At 43.1% G+C, this 20,299-nt stretch overlaps 1 protein-coding gene and 1 non-coding gene across 5 annotated transcripts in view; one reads left to right on the forward strand and one right to left on the reverse strand.

Moving 5' to 3' along the window:
• Nucleotides 1-20,028, forward strand: part of TEKT3 (tektin 3) — a 40,705-nt gene extending 20,677 nt beyond the window's left edge. For all 4 annotated transcript variants that reach the window (XM_003805544.5, XM_008972487.4, XM_055101170.2 and 1 more), the window contains 5 exons: nt 4,683-4,753; nt 9,583-9,726; nt 11,336-11,558; nt 15,046-15,200; nt 19,692-20,028. In XM_003805544.5, coding sequence (XP_003805592.1) covers nt 4,683-4,753; nt 9,583-9,726; nt 11,336-11,558; nt 15,046-15,200; nt 19,692-19,908 — 810 coding nt within the window. In that variant the 3' untranslated portion in view covers nt 19,909-20,028. The remainder of the gene's footprint in view (nt 1-4,682; nt 4,754-9,582; nt 9,727-11,335; nt 11,559-15,045; nt 15,201-19,691) is intronic.
• Nucleotides 12,366-12,468, reverse strand: LOC112437717 (U6 spliceosomal RNA). The gene has a single exon (XR_003026261.1). It is a non-coding gene; the product is annotated as a U6 spliceosomal RNA (small nuclear RNA).
• Nucleotides 20,029-20,299: the final 271 nt, after the last annotated feature.

The following is a 20,299-nucleotide window of genomic DNA, read 5'->3' on the forward strand; positions in this document are numbered from 1 at the left end:
AAACTGAATGTGCAATTAGAGTAATGGTTCATGAATTGAGGGAGGAGCTTCGGTCATTGCCAGTTAATTCAAGTAGTGAATGTATTCTGTGGCTTACTCAAGGTATTGATATTGGCATATGTTTTATTTTTTACCAAAATAGGTCTTAATTTTTAGAATAATTAAATGTGTATTAGCAAAGGAAAGAAGTAGCCTTAAAAGGCCTACCTTTGAAAAACATGGATGCAACGAAATATTTTCTTATGAATTCTGCTGAATTCTGTTGACTATTACATTCAGTCGGTGATAATTGATAAATTCTTACAGAATGGCTTCTGTTGGGGAGTCAATCATGGTACTATCTTCTTAGCACTCCCAGACCGTACTGACTCCTTGGACTTCGGAGCCAAATGAACCTGCAAAGTCATCTACCCTGCAGCCTGCCCTGGTCTGGCTCTGGGATGGGGACTGAGACATCTGCTCAGAACTCAGGCTGGGGCTCTGGGCCTGGCCCCAGCTGGCCAGTTTCCTTCCCACAAGAGGCTTTTCCTTCCTCCGTGTTGCAGAAGCAGAAAGCAAAAATACTCCAGCCTCAGACGTTTGTTGAGAATGCAACCAATGAGTTCCAGAGATGTCAGACCTGCTGCTGGAGAGACGTTTCAGCATTTCAGCCCAGTCCAGTCCAAGGGGATTCTCCTCTAAGGACAGGATTGAATAGAAATCCTGCAACCAGCACGGAAAGAGGATCTGGGTGGGCTCTCACCCCCAGCAATAAGAACTATACTCCTCACCTAGGTTTCTGCCTCTAAGCAGGTTGTGGGACCAGAAGCTTCTCACAAGCAGCCATGCCAGAAAGGGTAGCTGATGGGTCATCTTGGCTGAACTCAGGAATAAATACTGAGGATGCAGATCTCTAATGAAAGGAAATGCCTCTGCTCACTAAACTCAAGGATAAGTGAGAAGACAAGAATATTTGGTGAATCTATCATTAAAAAGCATTGTATGTGGAAATGAAATATCTGCACCTATAGGTGGTATTTGCTTATTAGCTAGATTCAATTCAGGCTTGCAGCTTGACTTTGAAGATTTGATTTCAGTAGCCCATTCACCTGTTAGACAGGAGGTTTACCCACTTTCCCAAAACGTAAAAAGACTCAGTTAACACAGGTAAATAGAACCACATATAAAGCCTCAACCTGTGGGAGCAGGGTCTGAGTTTAACAAGGACATCCAAGTAATGATTTTATATCCACAATTCAGGCCACAGCGCGGGGTCAGCACTCATCCACATTTGTGGCTGAAACTCAATGTTTCTGTGATGTGGTGCATATTCCTCAGCTGAGAGTATAGCAGAGCCCACATCTTACATGAGGATTCAGTTCTAAAGTCATGAAAATCACCGATGTTACAATATTACGAGACCTAATACTTAACTGAGCACTCAGCATCTACTAGGCACATAATTATCTACCCAATAGCCTGGAAAGATGGGTATTATTACCATTAGTTTATAACTTGCCTCCGGTCAGGTTTAGCAAGTAGCAAAGACATTTGAACCAGGGCTGTCTGACGCCAAAGCTTGTGGCTTTTGTTAACATTTTAATTTTGTAAAAAATGTGTATATATTCATGGGGTACAAGTGCGATTTCACTTCATTGATATACTGCACTGTGGTGAAATCAGGACCTTCAGAGCGTCTATCAGTGGAGCAATGCACATTTAACCACCAAGCAACCTCCCAACATCCCACCCTCCTCCCTCCCCTCCTTTGAGTCCCACTGTTCATCATTCCACACTCTCAAGGCATATGTTTTCAGCCACTGTTCCAGCCAAGACCTGGGAGTGTGCACAAGAAGGGATTTTCACTTGAGGTGATGGGAAGTAAAAGGCTGTGAAGTCTCTATTCCACCTCCCCAAGCCCCACCTCCCAAGAGGTGAACTGTAACGACAGATGCTTCATGAACATTTCAGCCGCTCAAATAGTAGGATGCATTCAAGGTTCTTCAAGCAACTGGACATGATTCCATGTTTTGTTTTCATCCAAAGCCCCACAAATGAAACTGCATTTTAATCACTTTAGTCACTGCAATCTGAGAAGCTCAATGAAGTCAGTGTGACCCTGTAACTCATGGGGCCTGTAATTTCTCCCTAAGTCAGGGATCTGGAAATGTTGGACCCATTTTCCAGGCTCCTAAATGTGCGGTTCACTTCCTTAGGTGTGAGGCAGCAGCCAGAGATCTAGTTAGATGAAGGCTCTTCCTACCCTTCTGCTTTCTGTGTGTATCCCCCACCTTTTTGCAACTTTCTTCTCTTGGGCAGGTGAGGGAATGCTTTGTCCTTCTTTTGCTGTACTGTGGTATTTCAAGGCCACCTCCATGTATGGGTACAGATGGAAGGATAAGTTAGCACTGGGGACAGTGCCAGAGGCCTTTGGCTTTGGGCTTTTTGTATTCTTGTGAACCCTTCTGCCTCCAACCATCTGACATTCATCATATGACATTATTTAAATTCACATATAAAAATTATTGTTGGCCGGGCATGGTGGCTCACGCCTGTAATCTCAGCACTTTGGGAGGCTGAGGCGGGTGGATCACAAGGTCAGCAGATCAAGACCATCCTGGATAACATGGTGAAACCCCATCTCTACTAAAAATACAAAAAATTAGCCGGGCATGGTGGTGGGCGCCTGTAGTCCCAGCTACTCAGGAAGCTGAGGCAGGAGAATGGCGTGAACCCAGGGGGTGGAGCTTGCAGTGAGCCGAGATTGCGCCACTGCACTCCGGCCTGGGAGATAGAGCAAGACTCCGTCTCAAAAAAAAAAAAAAAAAAGAAAAAAAAATTATTGTTGTAGGAATTTTTTACAGCAAGAGTCTCATTAAATGCATTTTTTCCCCCCACTAAAAGTCCTAAGAATTTCCACTCTGTGCTTTGTGTACACAAAGGATAAAAACACAATTTGGGGTTTTAAATGGTCCTTTCTAAGCAGGACTCTATGCATCTTTTGTTAAAATTTCATCAAAGTACACACAGGTACACATACTCACGAGGCACTGAGAAAGATAAAAACTGAACACAAAAATACTAAGACTGATGCACAACCTACTGTGAGGCTGGGAAATCTTGCCTGCTTGTCAAGGCAGGGAGAATGTTGGTGTCAGTGTGTGAAGGGAATTTAGCTTTTCCTTTATTCCATTAATTCAGATACCAAACAATCAGACAGTAGAGTGATCACTCCAGACATATTTGATATTTTTATATTAAACGATTAAACAGTAAAAGAAGAACAATACATAGGTGAGTAATACTTCATATTGGAGTGGTGAAGGCCTTTATTATCTAAATAACAAAGGCAGAAACCAAAAGGAGATATATTTGATAGATTTGATATCATAGAAATCAGAAACATCTATATCAAAAGCACCATGCACATTTATAAAAGCAAAGGCAAATTGATAAAAAAAATTGTGACATATACAACACAAAAGACTGAATTTTAAACATGTTTATAACCCTCACAAATGAAAAAGAAAAAATAAATGACAGAAAAAGTGGACAAGCATGTGAACAGGTAGTTGACACAAGCAAAAAAGGCAAATGGTGAACAAATGAATACTCACAATATCAGCTTGCAAATTTAGGCAGGTTTGCTGCTTTTGGTGGGGTGGTGGGGGTGTGGTTCCATCACATTGGTGAAGATGGAAAGGAGTAACAGTGGCCACTTGCTGGGCAAGACAAGAAAACACGTGTTCATTTGTTGTTGTAAATGGGTACCACTTTTCTGAAAGGCAATTTGGCTGTACTTGTCAAAACCTTGGAAAAAGGCATACTCTTCGGTGGTGTCTAAATATGGATCAAGGTCATTCATCACAGTATTTTTTAATGTCATGAGAAAATGTTCAAGTTTAAAATGTCCCAAAGCAGTATGCATAGTATGACAACTTTTTGGCTGAGAAAATGATAACAGTAACAATGTGCACTTTTCTAATGTGCATGCATAATGTGCTACATTTTCTAATGTGCAGAGAAATTTCAAGGGGGAAATAAATGTTGATTTCATAGTCTCTGACATGTTATGGGCTAGTGGATACATCCTAGCAGCATCAAAAGGCAACGTGTGTGGTCCAGTAGAGAGGCCTGGCTAGCACAGGTGTTTGTACAAGGACAGGAGCTGGGCTGCAGTACACAAGCAGGACCGGAGGGCGACCTCCCAGGGTGGAAGTCAGCCTCCATGTTTGGACCCAAGCACTGTCTTCTGGAGGATACATGTACTGCCAGAGAGAAGCTTCTTTTGGTTGTGCTTTTTTCCTCCCTGACTTACTTTGTCTTGGAAGAACAGCTATTATAGAAGAAGCCGTGCATTTAAATTTGACCTTGTATATTACCAGAATTATTTTTTTACTGTTTTAATTAAGGACAGGGATAAAAAGAGAGAAAAATTATAAAATTTTAACCATGTCCCCACTTGTTCCATAATATAATTTCCCCATGGACCGACCTATAAAGGCTGCATCTTAGTCTGATATTTAGATTGCAGTATCATGGAGCATGTAGATAAATAAGTGGAAGCAAAATTGTTTTCTTGTTTAACTTCACAGTATTTTAAGAAACAAAATTTTCCTTCATTGATGTTTTGTTACATTGTTGATTTTGAGTGTTATATTCAATAATGAAAACATTAATGTGTTTTTTTTCCAATTGAGTAGGAAGTTGATACTATTCTGTGTTGTCAAGAAAGAATGAAGCTACATTTGGATAAGGCTATTGCCCAACTTGCGTAAGAGCTTTATGTCTCTATACAATTCAAAATCTATCATTGAACTATACTTTCATGCTCCTCATTGAAATTTCTCTTAATTTCTTATAAGGACACACACACAGGCATATACACGTATTTTTATTCAAATGTTAAGATGATTACTTGATACCCCAGCTACTCTGATGTGATTCTTACATGTTGTATGCCTGTATCAAAATATCACATGTACCCCATAAATGTATATACCCACTATGTACCCATAAACATTTTTAAAAATAATACAAATAGACATTTTGGGAAATTAAGGCAGGAAAATCGCTTGAGCCCAGGAGTTCAAGGCCAGCCTGGGCAATGTAATGAGACCTCTGCTCTACAGATAAAAGATACAAATTAGCCAGGCATGGTGGCGGGTGCCTGTGGTCCTAGCTACTTAGGAGGTTGAGGTGGGAGGATTGCTTAAGCCCAAGAGTATGAGGCTGCAGTGATGAGCTCTGATTGTGCTACTGCACTCCAGCCTGGGCAACAGAGAGAGACTCTGTCTCAAGAAAAATATATTTTTAAAAAATAAGTACATGGAGTACTTGCTGTCAATTTTTATTTAAATAAATAATTCTGAGATGCTGTGGGAAGGATTTCTGCCCTCACTTGAGTGTAACTAAGATTTCTTTTAACTCAAAAGACTGGCATTTTTTTTACATAAGAGATTGACTTATACTTGTTCAGCTCTAACGTTTGAAAAAGTAATGAGTGGTCATTTACTTGAATGTTTATCTTCCATACCTCCTTAAAGATCTGGCCTCTGCGGCGGCCGGGCGTGGTGGCTCACACCTGTAATCCCAGCACTTTGGGAGGCCGGGGCGGGCAGATCACGATGTCAGGAGATCGAGACCATCCTGGCTAACACCATGAAAGTCCGTCTCTACTAAAAATACAAAAAATTAGCCGGGCATGGTGGCAGGCGCCTGTAGTCCCAGCTACTCGGGAGGTTGAGGCAGGAGAATGGCGTGAACCTGGGAGGTGGAGCTTGCAGTGAGCTGAGATTGCGCCACTGCACTCTAGCCTGGGCGACGGAGCGAGACTCCGTCTCAAAAAAAAAAAAAAAAAGAAAAAAAAAAAGAGATCCGACCTCTGCAATGATTACACCCTTGCAATGCTCCCTGCGTCCCACAGCATTGTAACTGTTAACCCATCCTATTCCTCACTAGAATACACATTCTTCCGGGGGATGGGCTCTCTTTTCCTGGCGATAGTAGGTACTTAATATTTATGGTTGGGGGTGGGATGAGGAGTGAGGAGGGGGAAGAATAATAATAAAGAAGGTCTCAGGCAATGATCACAGCTGTCAGCATAGGAAAAGTATTGGCCGAGACTGTTGGCTAACATTAAGTAGAAAGATCAGTGCCATTTGCTTATGGTCACAGAAGGAAGTAGTGTCGAATATGCCACCCAATAAGAGAGGTGATTATGTGTGTTATAAAAGCGTCCATGCTGCTCATTTAATTTGCCCATCCTGTGCGTCAGGATCTGAACACCACGAAGGTTGGAGAGGTTTGTATGCTGAGATTCTCTCGAGCTGTGACTGGAAGGGTTTTTTAATTTGGAAATTGGTGAGGAGAAGCAAAAGAGTAGTTAAGGATGACTGTACGTGGTTTCTGCTCCCCAGGAATTTTAGAAACATGTTTAGTGTGGTTCAAAGCATTGGTTCTAGTTCCTAATTTGCATTTTATTTCGTAGTCTGGAATCTGCTGCCCATCTTTTGTGTTCTTGGCTGTTCTTGGCCTAGATTGTTCTACCGTGGAACAGCCTCATCTCATATAAATCCCTGTTACAAATTGCCTCAATACTGGCTGTATTGCAGACCTTTGCAGAAAGTTCTGTGTGTTTGTACCTGTTTGGAATCCTTGTTGTTGATCCTTTAAGGAGATTGGCTTTCCTTTAATACACAGTGGGCATAATGCCTACCTCACTTCCCGGGATGGCTTCTCCAGGATTTGTGGGGCGGCCACTGTGGTCTGTCCAGGGCAGGTGACTGGAAGAGAGTTTATCAACTACACTTGTTTCAGAAGGAGCAATGAAACCCTCAGCTTGGATCTCAGCTGAAAATAGAATCTCATTAGGCACTAACAGGGCAGCCAAGGTCTTCCCATCTTGGGCTGTAAGACGTGGTGATGGGATGCTGCCTTAAATGCCTGTCCAAGCAGACTCCGAGGCCAGATCAGAGGGTGTCCAGGCAGCCCCAGTTCTAAAGTCATAAAAATCACCCATGTTACGATATTACTAGACCTAATACTTACTGAGCACTTAGCATCTGCTAGGCACATAATTATCTTCCGGACAGCCTGGAAAGACGGGTATTATTACCATTAGTTTATAACTTTCCTCTGGTCAGGTTTAGCAAGCAGCAAAGACATTTGAACCAGGGCTGTCTGATGCTGAAGCATATGACTTTTGTTAACATTTTAATTTTGTAAAAAATGTGTATATATTCATGGGGTACAAGTGCAATTTTGCTTCATTGATATATTGCACTGTGGTGAAATCAGGACTTTCAGAGTATCTATCACTGGAGCACCGCACATTGTAACCACTAAGCAACCTTCCAACATCCCACCCTCCTCCCTCCCCTCCTTTGAGTCCCACTGTTCATCATTCCACACTCTCAAGGCATATGTTTTCAACCACTGTTCCAGCCAAGACCTGACAGTGTGCACGAGAAGGGATTTTCACTTGAGGTGATGGGAAGTAAAAGGCTGTGAAGTCTCTATTCCACCTGCCCAAGCCCCACCTCCCAAGAGGTGAACTGTAACAATAGATGCTTCCTGAACATTTCAGCCCCTTCTCTAACAGGGTCTCAGCTTAAGACAGGAAGCTTGTGGGACATCTTGGTCCCAGACCAAAGGAGAAAGGCCTTCTAGTCCTAGAATTTCAGCATAATCACCTAAGGCAAGAGCCTCAGCACAGAAGTGGCAAGGGAAGGGAGCTTTTTCCTTTTTCATCCTTCGCACATGTATACTGTCTTAGAATTCACAAAGTGCAGATCATTTGCACGTCGCTACTCTCATTTACACTTTACAAATAAGAAAAACAGCTTTGAGAGGTCAAGTGATTTGCTTGAAAGCACAGGCTAAGTTGAAGGGAACCTGCAGCTAGAACTGACTCATTCCATTCAACACAGCCTTTACTGAGTGAACGGCTTTGCTCTACCAAAACCATTTTTAGGTGCTGAGAATATAGAAATTCCCAAGCTCATTCAGCTCTCCTACTTTTTCAAATACTGGTTATCTGTCAGTGGCTCCCTACTTTTTATCTCTAGCCTAGATGTCTCTTTCAAATTCCAACAACCTCCTTCATGTCTCCCATGTAGATGTTCAGTGAACACTCAAGTTTACTATGTCAACTGAACTTCCATCTTCTCCCCTAGCTTCTCCCTCCCCAGCCAACCCCCTATCTTAGTTGATGGAATTCCAGTATTCCAATGACTCAAGCTCTTTTTTTTTTTTCTCAATGGTGTTCAATTTCATAGGAGATTCTCTTGGTTCTATCTTCAAACCATATCCAGAATCTGAATACTTCTTCTTGCTTCCTTCACTTTCATCCTCTTGATCCAAGCCGCCTTCATCTCTCACCTGAGTAACTGCAGTGGCCCCCTAATGGGTCTTTCTGCCCCCGGCAGTCTGTTCTCAGCCCAGCACCAGAATGATCCTTTTAAATTGTAAGTCAATGGCCTCCAATTTTACTCGAAGGAAAACCTGATTCATTCCCATGTCCATTAGGGCCCTGCATGATCTGATTCCTCCTTTTTTATGTCTTTGCTCAATGTCACCTGGTGAAACCTATTCTGGCCATCCTCTTTAAAATCATAACCACAGTCCTGGTCTCTTTTCTCCTGCTTTGTTTTTAGCATTGTTCTTCGAACCACACAAATTGCTGATTCATTGAATGTGCTGTCTCCTCCCAGAAACATGTCGGCTCCTTAGAGAAGAGACGTTGATGGTGTCCACTGACGCTTCCCAGGCTTGCAGAATGGTGTCTGCCACATAGGAGGCACTCAATAATTATTTGTCGAATGAAGTATTCCATGTGGCTCACCTGTCACCTATGCCTGCCCCCAGTGTCTGTCTTTGGTAATAAGCTGTGGGTCCCCTGTCTGCCTGGCAGTGCAGGCAAGACCATACATCTCAGAGCTCACTGAGGCCTCTTCCTTCCAGCAGAGTGGCTGCTGGAGTGTGTGAGCCTGGGTGGACCATTAGTTCCCGATCTCTGCTGAAGCCCTCTCTCACTCCTGCCCTGAGGTTAATTTTGATCCTTGGTTTTTATCTCCTGGCAAACTTCTTAGCCATAGCATGACCACAAACCAAGGTTACCAATGGATGGCAGGAGGCTCGGCTATAAAGGCCTCATGATTTCTTGGGGATTTATATTCAAATAATGGAGGAAAAGGGAGCTGAGATATAGAAGAGGAAAAGGAAAAGGAAGGAATGGAAGGCACAGATGTGGACAGATTACTTTGAACCCGTGTCCTGTCTGGAAGAGTTTGTGTGTTTTAGGGAGATGGGCCCCAGCTGGGGCTGCAGATCCTGGACCCCTGTTTATCTTCACCTGCTCTACCCACTTCCATCCCACCCTATGAAAGGAGAAGTGTAGACGGGAGTTAGGGTCCCAGTGACGTAGAGGTATGGGCATATCCAGAGAGTGCTCGTTTTGACTGAGAAATTGAACACTGTGTGAAGAGGGAGAGATGGTGAGAGCAACAGTGAGAGAGGTCCCAATATGGAAGGGCACTCATGTGTCCTTGCAGGACATTGTCACCTGAGTGTGAAGCTCCACTTCCCGACTCTGTATTGCAGAGCCGACAGAGCGTCCCAGCATGAGCTGGAAAAGGACCTGAGTGACAAACAGATGGCTTACCGGATCGACGACAAATGCCACCACCTGCGCAACACATCAGACGGTGTCGGCTACTTCCGCGGAGTGGAGAGGGTCGATGCAACGTAAGTCAGGCACACGCCACGGCTGTGATTTCGATGTCATTTAACTCTTTCTCCTTTCGAAAGGACACAGCTTACAGGTTAAAATGGAAAGCATGGTAAGATATCTGAAGGTGAGAAACACACCCAGCTTTGGACAAGTCTCCAGTAAGCAAGCACGTTCTGTGGTCAGACCTTGATAATTGCATCCTGAGTTCTTTTGTAAAGTAATATTTGTTACTTATATTTTCTAACTATGAAAATAACCCTACCTGATGCAGAAGTCCTAGAAAAACACAGACAAGGCCGGGTGCGGTGGCTCACACCTAATCCCTGCACTTTGGGATGCTGAGATAGGAGGATCAGTTGAGGTCAGGAGTTCGAGACCAGCCTGACCAACATGGTGAAACCCCGTCTCTACTAAAAATACAAAAATTAGCCAGGCATGGTGGTGGGTGCTTGTAATCCCAGCTACTCAGGAGGCTGAGGCAGGAGAATCACTTGAACCTGGAAGGAGATGTTGCAGTGAGCCGAGATCGTGCCACTGCACTCCAGCCTGGGTGACAGAGTGAGACTCTGTCTCAAAAAAAGAAAAAAAAAAAAAAGAAAAACACAGACAAGCCACAATTTGCCATTGTATAGCATGCCCTGGATGCTGTGGGATACAGGCTGAAAACAGCTTGATGCCTTTCCTACCACAGCTTGTTCAACTTACCCCACCAGTGGTTTCTTTGCCAGGCCCCTGGATGCAATTTTGGGCAGGATCCATGGTCTCTTCCAGCCACTTTCTTAAAAAAGTTAACTTGATTGAAATTCACATACCATACAATGCATGCAGTTGAAATATAGCCTGTCTGATTTTTCAGTAACATTGTCTGTAAAATAAATATTCTACTTTAACATGAATTTGCCTGGTATATGGATTACTTTTTTGAATGTACCATAATCAACCTTTTTGTTTTAAACTTTTGAGCATTTAGGTAGTTTCTCATTTTTCAGGGATCAGCATAAATATGGCTGAAATGAATATCCTCACACGTATATCCTTGGGTACATTGTTTCCTTATAATACATTTCTAGAAGTGGAAGTTCTGGGTTTTCCACATTTGAATGAAAGGCTGTTGGTTTGTGTTGCCTCTTTACCCTCCAGGAAGGTTGTACCAATTCAACATTCTCATCTGTAGGATACGAGAGAAACTTTTTCTAAATATGCTCGCCAGCACTGCAAATGATCATTCTCTCTACTCCTGCTAATATTTCCTTAGTAGGCTGTTTTCATTAATGCTTCTTTGATTACCCTTGAGGCTGAGTATTTTGTCATATGCTTATTGAGGTGATGTGTGACACATTTATAATGAACCTACACGTTCACATCATTCATTAATCCTTTTGCCCCTTGAAACTGGCAGAAGAACCAGCTTACGCTTTAGATAAATAGAAAACTGATTAGCAGTAAAATAAGGAATAATTAAGGAAAGTTGAAAATAAGCCTCATTCTGATATTCACATTTATATAATGAAGCTAGGATCAGCGACCTGGGGGTTTCTCTCTCTCAGGATAAATGATTGCCTAGCGATCCTGTAGGCTGATTCATCACTCTCACTGTTGTCTGCTTCTGCTTCTCTTTTTCAGTGTCTCAGTGCCTGAGTCCTGGGCCAAATTTACAGATGACAATATTCTCCGCTCCCAGAGTGAACGGGCAGCTTCCGCTAAGCTAAGAGACGACATTGAAAACCTCTTGGTTGTGACTGCCAATGAGATGTGGAATCAATTCAACAAAGTGAACTTGTCTTTCACCAATCGCATTGCTGAGACTGCAGATGCTAAGAATAAGATTCAGACGCACTTAGCAAAGGTAAGTCAACCGCCAGTGGTACCCCTTAGCTGACCTGGACAGAGCGGTGTGCTCTGGGACCACAAATCTCTCACCACTCCCAGAGAGGCACCATAGGCATGTGACAGCCTGGCCACACAGAGCAAGAAAAATTTAAAACAGCACAAAGCATGCCATTTATTTCAGCCAGGTAGCCAGGTGTCAAAATGAAATTGGAATCCACTGGTATTTGGAACACAAAGAAGGCACTATATAATGAAAGGTTCTTAGTCTTTAATAGAAACAAAAATATTATTATTAAAGTTTAATGGATCGCTGTATATAACTAGGAAGTGAATTTATTATTAGAACATATGGTAGAAATGTTTTCTGTTAAAGTATTTTAGACCCCTTTTCTGGAATACAAAACCAAATACAGGAAACTGTTAGGTAGTTCAAAGTGTTTCTGATATTGAAAAATTTTAAGTGCTGAAAGCATAAGAGTTTTACAATGACTATAAAATGAAGGAGTCCAGCAGAATTCATATGTTTCAAGATAAACAAGGAGCTCTTCCTTTCCTTCATATCAGTCTTGGAGCTCTTATTGTTTCTGTGGATTATGCTGCATATAGTTTGTTGTGTCTTATTTTTTAAAATTGACAAAAAATAATTGTACATATTCATGGGTGGACAGTGATGTTTTGATACATTTAATGTATGGTGATCAGGTCAGGGTAATGAGCGAGCATATCCATCCTCTCAAACACTGATCATTTCTTTGGATTGGAAACATTCAATATCCTCCCCCTAGCTAGTTGAAACTATATAATGTATTGTTACCTATAGTAAAAACATATGTAACGTTTCATGAATTTGCATGTCATCCTTGCTCAGGGGCCATGCCAACCTTCTCTGTATTGTTCCAATTTTAGTATATGTGCTGCTGAAGCAAGCAATGTTGTTTCTTCTTTTTAAGAACCTTGCACCATGAGCCATGTTGCCTACGATGGTTTTACCCAGTTGAGGGTACCACATTTTCTCAGGCTGCAGCGATTTACTTTTCCTTCTCATGGTGCCTGCTTTAGGCAACAAATATTAGTTGAGCCAGACAGTGTGTTCCATGCTGTGAAGAGCAGAGAGAAGCATCAAATGTAGTTTTTGTTCTTAGGAAGTTTACATTACGGAGAAGAAATACTTGCATATGAAAAGCTCATAAACAATACGAATAGAATATTGCAAATCATGATTATCAAATAACAAGTACAAAAGTGTTTTTGGGGTTTGGAAGGAGAAGTGACGGTTCCAGGTGGGGCCACATCTTGAAGAAAGCCTTGGAGACAGCAAATCAGAGGATGAATTGAGGTCTGTAAAGAGTCTGGTGTGTGGCTGGTGTAGATGGTCTGTGTCCTGGGAGAGGAACATGGAAAAGTAGGTTGAAGACAGGTTGTAGAAGATGTTGATGAGAAGGTTAATGAGGTCAGACACTATCAATTATAAGAAGACATTCTAAAGGCCTTTTAGAAGGCCGGTGTGACAGAGTTCCTTCTTCAACAAATTTTTATTTACTGATATGTTAGTTTGCCAGGGCTGCTCTAACTCAAAGTACCACAGACTGTGGTAATGAATTTCCACAATAGAAATCAGTTTTCCATTGGAAAATTGATTTCTATTTTCCAAAATAGAAATCAATTTTCTCACTGGAGAGAGAGAAAATTAATTAATAGAGGCTGGAAGTCTGAGATCAAGGTGCCGGCAGGGTTGGTTTTCTCTGAGGCCTCTCTCCTCAGCTTGTAGATGGCCACCTTCTCCCTGTGTCTTCACATCATTTTCCCTCTGTGTGTGTCTGTGTCCAAATTTCCTCTGCTTATAAAGACACCAAAGTTGTATTGTATTAGGGCCACCCTAAAGACCTCATTTAACTTAATCACCCCCACAGAGACACTGTCTCCAAATATGGTCACCTTCCAAGGCACTGGCGATTCGTACTTCAACATAGGAATTTTGGGGGAAGAGGCACTATTCAGCCCTAACAGGTACACTCAAGGTATTGTGCTAGGCACTCGGGGATGTACATACATCTCACGTCTTAGAGACAAGACATGCACATAGAAAACGGGAATTTGCATCAGAAAGGTGCAGAAAGAACTTGGAAACACAGATGAAATGTGAACACAGTTTACAAGAAGGAGCAGTTGTTTCCACTGGCAAGAGATCAAGATGGTTTCATGGAGCACACAGTATCTGAAGAAGGCCTTAGTGATAGAAACAGTGAAATGATTTTTAGCTTGGGAGAGAGGTCAAAGGTCAAGTGACAGATTGAAGAGTGCCTGGATGACACAAGTGCTAAATCTGTGATTGCATGAGGTCTCTGTAGCGTAGAAAGGATATTGCAGAGACGTCACCCAAGGACAAAGCCTTGCACTGGAAGGGAATGAGGAGTAGTTGGAAAGGAGGGAGTTGGAACAACAGTTGGCCAGAGAAAACAAGATGAGGGGCTTAAGGAGAGGGAGGTGTCAGAGAGGCCTCGATGTCAGCTTTGAAACTGAAGTTTCATGACAGCAGCTAGGGCCAGAGACAGAATCCAGGGGCCACTGGGAGACTGGGTGGGTGGGAAGTGAAGGCAGTGGGCACAGCCATGGTTGAATACATTTGGCAGAGGACTCAGTTGGGACTGGATGGGAGAGTGGTGGTAAAAACATAGGGTTTCCAAAAAAAAGATGATTCTTGGTTGTGTCTCCAGGCCATGGAAGGGAACCCAGGAAGAGGGACAGTAATGGGGAGGATGTGGAGCTACAGGAGGGCAGAGATCAAGATGCGTGGAGAAGGGAGGCTTTTCAGAGCATAGGACAGGGACTCTCTTTACAGAGAAAGAGGAGGGAGAACCAAAGGGGGATCCATGTTTATGCAATTTGGGGTGGTGGCCTCTTTAAGAAAAAACGAATACAAAATCAGGAATACAAAACTGCCAGTACTCCTCTATTGCAAGTGAGGTACCTGAAACTGAAGCCTGATTCTCTGCAAGGGAAATCCTCTGTGAGCAGGAAAGCAACGCTCAGGTTGGTAGGAAGAGAAAGTGGGAAGAGACGCACAGACATATGGATGTGAGGAGGGAGATCAGGGCCACTCAAAGCCTCACTTTTATCAGAACACAGAGGTGTGTGCTGGTCAGTAATTAACAACGGCCATTGGGGGCGGCTTGCAGGGAGCCCCTGATTTGTAGCATTTGCCAATTTCTGTAGTTGAAATACTCCCACCCTGGCTGATTTCCAGCTACCAAAATGAGGTTGCCAAGCCTAGGGTTGGGGAGAGAGGCGCCGCCCACTCTCCAGAGCAGGTGCATGCCAGCTCCAGTGAGACACGTGGGTTCCCTGGGGCAGGGCTGGAAAGGATAGACGGTCTTGGTGAAGCAACTTCCTCATCAGCGAGGTCGAGGCACGTGCTGGACATGGAGTGGACAGGCAAGAGGTGGGAGGCGGGTTGTTGAAGGGACCACACCAAAGCCTCAGGCAGTTGCTTCTCTTTGTCACAGACCCTGCAGGAGATTTTCCAGACTGAAATGACCATAGAATCCATCAAGAAGGCCATCAAGGACAAGACTGCCTTCCTGAAGGTGGCTCAGACCAGACTGGATGAGCGCACAAGACGGCCGAACATTGAGTTGTGCCGAGACATGGCTCAGCTACGGTAAGGTGGGAGGGGAAGGCTCGGGGCTCGCTCGGAGGGCCACCAGACCAACTGTGGTGCCTGGCTCTTTAGAAAGCTGCTTTCTGCCCATACGCAGCATGTAGGAGCCTTCTGTGGGAATGGTAGTAATGGGGAGATGTTGAATGCAGAAGAGTTTCAGTGTGGGATGATGAAACAGTCCTGCAGATGGATGGCGGTGACGGTTGCACCAACAGTGTGAATGTACTTAATGCCACCGATCTGTACACTTAAGATTGGTTAAAGTTTTATGTTATGTATATTTTACCACAAATCCTTAAAAAAGGAAAGGACATCAACGCTACACACAAAAAAAGTGCTATTAAGCCTTTAACTCATTCAGGGAGGCCAGTGTGGTGTTCGGGTTCTTTTGCATGTTCTTGGAGTCTTCGGAGTTTCCAGAACTCCTGTCTTAAAAGCAGCAGTTTGTGACTTTCTGTGTATTTCTCAGCATGGGGAACGCGACAGAAAAGGGACTTTCAGTACCAATTCCACTGACTCCTATCTACTCATTTGCTGCCTTTGTGACTGAGGATCTCATTTAAGTTTATTTCAATGTGTTTCATTCTCAGTAGAAATCAAAGCCAGCTGGTCTTCATCGAGCACAGCTCCTATATATACACAGCAGGAGGAATCTGACCCCACAGTTTATCTACTAAACACTACCTGAATTTTATTATTATTTTCACTTTGAAGATTCATTTTGGGATGGACTTGTAAGGAACTGGCCAAGATTCCCTCCCTACCCCCGCCACAATCTGGCTTCATTTCCAATTTCCCAATACCTGTGAGTCTGCCTTTTCTTTCTGGGTTTCATCATTGCTATTCTTAGGTCCTAAGATGCTCCATGCAGAAGTAAATCAACTTGATAGCAACTGGAGGAGCCAAGGGCAGTGCGTGAACTCCAGAAGCCTTTCTGGTGCAGTGGGGAGATGCCACTCGCTCTGCTTCCACGATAAAATTCTCTTATCTTGAAGGATTGATCCTAAGGATAAAATAAAGAAATAAGTGGTGGTTTGAGACAGTGGATTTCCTGAAATGGAAGGAAGGGGGATCTTGTGAGGCCAACATTGATGATGATGATAATAATAGTAAAGATAATGATGGCGATAATCAATGCAATGATAATAATAGCTGCTACCATCTCTTAACCTGACTCGATGCTGGGCACTGCCCTAAGCACTTTATACTATCTCATTCATTACCTTCATATTACAAGTGAGGAAACTGAGGCAGGAGTGGGTGAGTGGCTTGGCCCAGGCCACATTTAGTGGTGAGAGAGCTGCAGTTTGAGTCTTTGCCTGTCTCACCCCAGAGTTCTATTCCACCAAGCCATTTGCTTCTCTTTCTCCTGTGTTTTATGTCGTGTAATGCATTTACCATCCCCCTGTCAGGTACCTGATCTCATTTGAGAAGAGTTGGCAAAGAAATGCTGCATGCTCATCTCCCTCTCACACAGAGGATGAAACTGAAGGTCACAGAGGAGACCATTATGATAAAACACCTTACGTGTGTAGCACGCATGTTGTCTGTGTTGAGTGCCATGAAGCGTGCTTTAGGTTGTACGCAAATGATCTTCATTTCCAGGATGAGTTGTATTTCTCCTGGTGGAGCTGTTATCTAGGCCATAGCCACAGAAGAGATCACTCAGGCTGCATGTTTTTCAAAGTGGGTTCCATAGAACCCCTCTTCATGCACAGCTCATTATTTAGGATAAGCAGCTCTCCACTCCAGAGACTACATGGGCCCCTAGACAGCCAGCTGGAGGCACCTCTCTGCTTCAGAAGAACCCAGCAGTGAGTGCACACCCACTTGGCCTATTAGAGTTAGATCACCAGTTTTGACTTTATGTAAATGTTATTAGGAGAAGCTGAACTGATGTTTCATTCTCCAAAAATCTCTGCAGAGTCATCAAAAGTGGAGATGGGAACAAATAAATTGTTTATACTGCCATTAGACAAACACAGGGTTGCTTTTAAAATGAGTTTTGGGTAGTGGTCTAATAGGACTTTGGAATTATCAAACAATGAGGCATTCACAGCTTCTCCTGAGGAGCTGAATGATTTTTACTCTTTTTTTTTTCCTTTTCCTGGCTAAACAGAATTTGCTTTTCTTTCACTTCCTGCCGACTTCATGGTATGTCTATTTCCTCTGCTCCTTTACTGACTTTTGAACAAAACCTACTTTTGTTTCTGTCAAGTTTTCTTGTTAAAATATCCTTGCCAAAAATCTTTAGGATTATTATTGGGGGAGGGGATTACTTTCCTTTTTAAATGGATGGTTCTGAAAGCAGCCCTTCGGCGGTCTAGATTTAGAAAAAATAAAGATCATAAACTAAGGGGAGTGGGGACTGAGAAAAATTGCTGTTTTCATTTCAAGACTTACTTTTATTTAAAAATGTTCTAAACGAGTTATTTCAAAAGTGATTCTAAACATTCTTGGCATTTTTGGTGGCAGGCCAGACAGACCAGGCTCTGCTCTACTTAAATAATCTTTATGTATATATATATATGCACACACACATATATATATTAGTATATATATATATATAAACTGTGGTAGCTTTATTTGTATTTGAATGCAAGACAATTTGTGGTTCTGTAATTCCAAAAAAAAGAAGAAAGAAAAAGAGTGACTTCAGCAGAACAGCTCTCTGCAATCAGCCAAGAACAAGGAAACTGGGAGTGAAATAGGGCCTTGAAGATGATGAAAAATATATTTCTAATTAACGATGAGAGAAGTGGAAGCATGTTATTCCCTAGCTGTGTCCATGCAGCAGTGTGAAAACAAGTATTCTAACTGCCTACGTTCTATATCTCTTGATTTTTTTTTTTTTTTAGCATTGATGTTTTGACATGTATATTTTCAAATGTTCCCTCCCAGATAAAATTTCCACTAGACTTGTATTTGGCTGAAAGGAGTAAAGACACATATATCATCCTGCTCTGTTTCCTACGTTGGGGTTCAGGGTTCCTGTTGAAGCCAGGGAGGGTGGGAGACAAGAGGCAGGCCCCGTGTGATTGTAAACAATCCACCATCAAAAATCCCATTACCAGCCATCTGCGGCAGCCTCGCCGAAGATGTATTTCTTTGCTAGTGATATTTTATACCCTGGGATCTTTAAAAAGGCTTTCTTTTTTAATTCAGTTTGACCTAAACAATAACAAGAAATTTGCTTTCTGATGAGTTCTCTGGTTTTGTGTTTACCGCCCCCAGACAAAACCAAACTTTGGCACTTAAACTTTAATTCTTCCCCTCCTCATTGGAAAGCAGGAGACAGTAGAGCTTGTAAGATGAAAGGTGTTGCACAGCGTGGATATGTTCCCATGGCCTGTTGTTGCTTCAATCAGCCTGCGTGGGGGCCTTTACCATAGCCTTCCTCTTCTTAGGCCACCTACAAGTGGCTTGGAAGCGAATGCTCCAGGCTCCGTCCTGCCTTTCCTTCCTTTTTATTGCCTTGGGTCTGGGTCTTGTTCTTAGTAGATCCCATGGATTCAGACCTTGGGCAACTCTCTACCTCCCAAGACGTCCTCCGTTTCACCTAGGGCATGAAAGTTGGTCTTCACCCAATAAGTAATTTTTGCACACCTGTATTTTTGCAGGAGCGGCTGTGGATGCAGCCCTGGGCAAGGACAGCAGATGTTGCAAGCAGACAATCACAAGACCCTGAGTGCCATAAAAAGCTTGGTCCTTTTGAAGGTCACAACACTGGGCAGCTGATGGTTTCCGGGTTAAGGGAGGGACTTCCGGAAGAAGTGTTAATTCACCTAGGATTTGAGGATGGGATAAATTAGCGGGATGAAGAATGGGTTAGGAGCATTCTGAGCTTAGGGGACAGCAAGAGTGAAGCCCTCGAGGTCTGAGAAATTGCAAGCATATTCCAGGATGTGTCTGCAGATGATGAGATAGGTCTTCCTGGGTCTCTGCTTCTACTCTTCTGTCTCAAGGAGCTGAGAGGGGAATGGGGCCAGGAAATGGGACCCAGTTTCTTATTATGGCCACTGAAGTGCTGAATTTCCTTCTTAGCTTCCTGGATAAGCAGGTACAGCTTACAAACACATGTGGGCCCTGTGTCGATGGAAAGGACAGCTTATGAACCCCTGGGCTCTATTTCCTAGTCTGTAAAACAAGGAAGTTGGGCTTGGTGACCTCTCTAAATTCGTTTTCCAGTTGTGAATTTCTGTGAAACTATAGAATTGCCTTGGCATAATGATTTTAAAACGGTCTAGATATTTTTCTATAATTATGAAATCCTTTTCTATCTCCTGGGACATCTACATTCCCATTGGTTCATTGTCACCATTCTCTTTATATTTCTTTATATTTTATTAATCTCATACACCTCTCATTTGCTGATAAATATATCCTAAAGTAAAGAAAATGTGAGCTTTGCATCGCTGGTTACAATGTGATGTACTTGGAGTTGCGTAAGCTACATGCTGACCTAACCATGCTGATTCCTTTATGCTGCAGCCTTGTTAACGAGGTACACGAGGTTGACGACACCATCCAGACCCTGCAGCAGCGCCTGAGGGATGCAGAGGACACCCTGCAGTCGCTGGTCCACATCAAAGCCACCCTCGAGTATGACCTGGCTGTCAAAGCCAATTCCCTGTACATCGACCAGGAAAAATGCATGAGCATGCGCAAGAGCTACCCCAACACCCTCCGGCTGGTCGGCTTCTGCTAGGGACCCCACCGGGTGTGGTTTTGATACCCCTAAGTTAAGGCTGAGCCAGAGCACCGTCTCAGCATTTGAACCGAATGCTAATATAGTCACTTATTAAAGGATTATGCTGATGGAAATGTACCAACCTCCTGTCTCGGAAAGCCTTTTGTTTGCCTCCAAACCTTAATTTTCTACTATTTACTAGGCGTCTGGGTTATGGGAAGGATATGAAGAAATGTAATCAATCTAATAGAGAAGGTAAAAAGGATAACTGGTGTGATTCTTGTCATTTTGTGTGTAATCCGAATGGGCTGGAAAGGAGGACTGTATTCTCTCTGAGGCAGTCAGGAATCATGAAGTAGGTGGTTTCTGAGTTTTGCTTTAAAGGATCCACAGTAAGAAGGGGAAAGGC

The sequence above is a fragment of the Pan paniscus genome, chromosome 19 (assembly GCF_029289425.2).
Source record: "Pan paniscus chromosome 19, NHGRI_mPanPan1-v2.0_pri, whole genome shotgun sequence".
Lineage (NCBI taxonomy): Eukaryota > Metazoa > Chordata > Mammalia > Primates > Hominidae > Pan > Pan paniscus.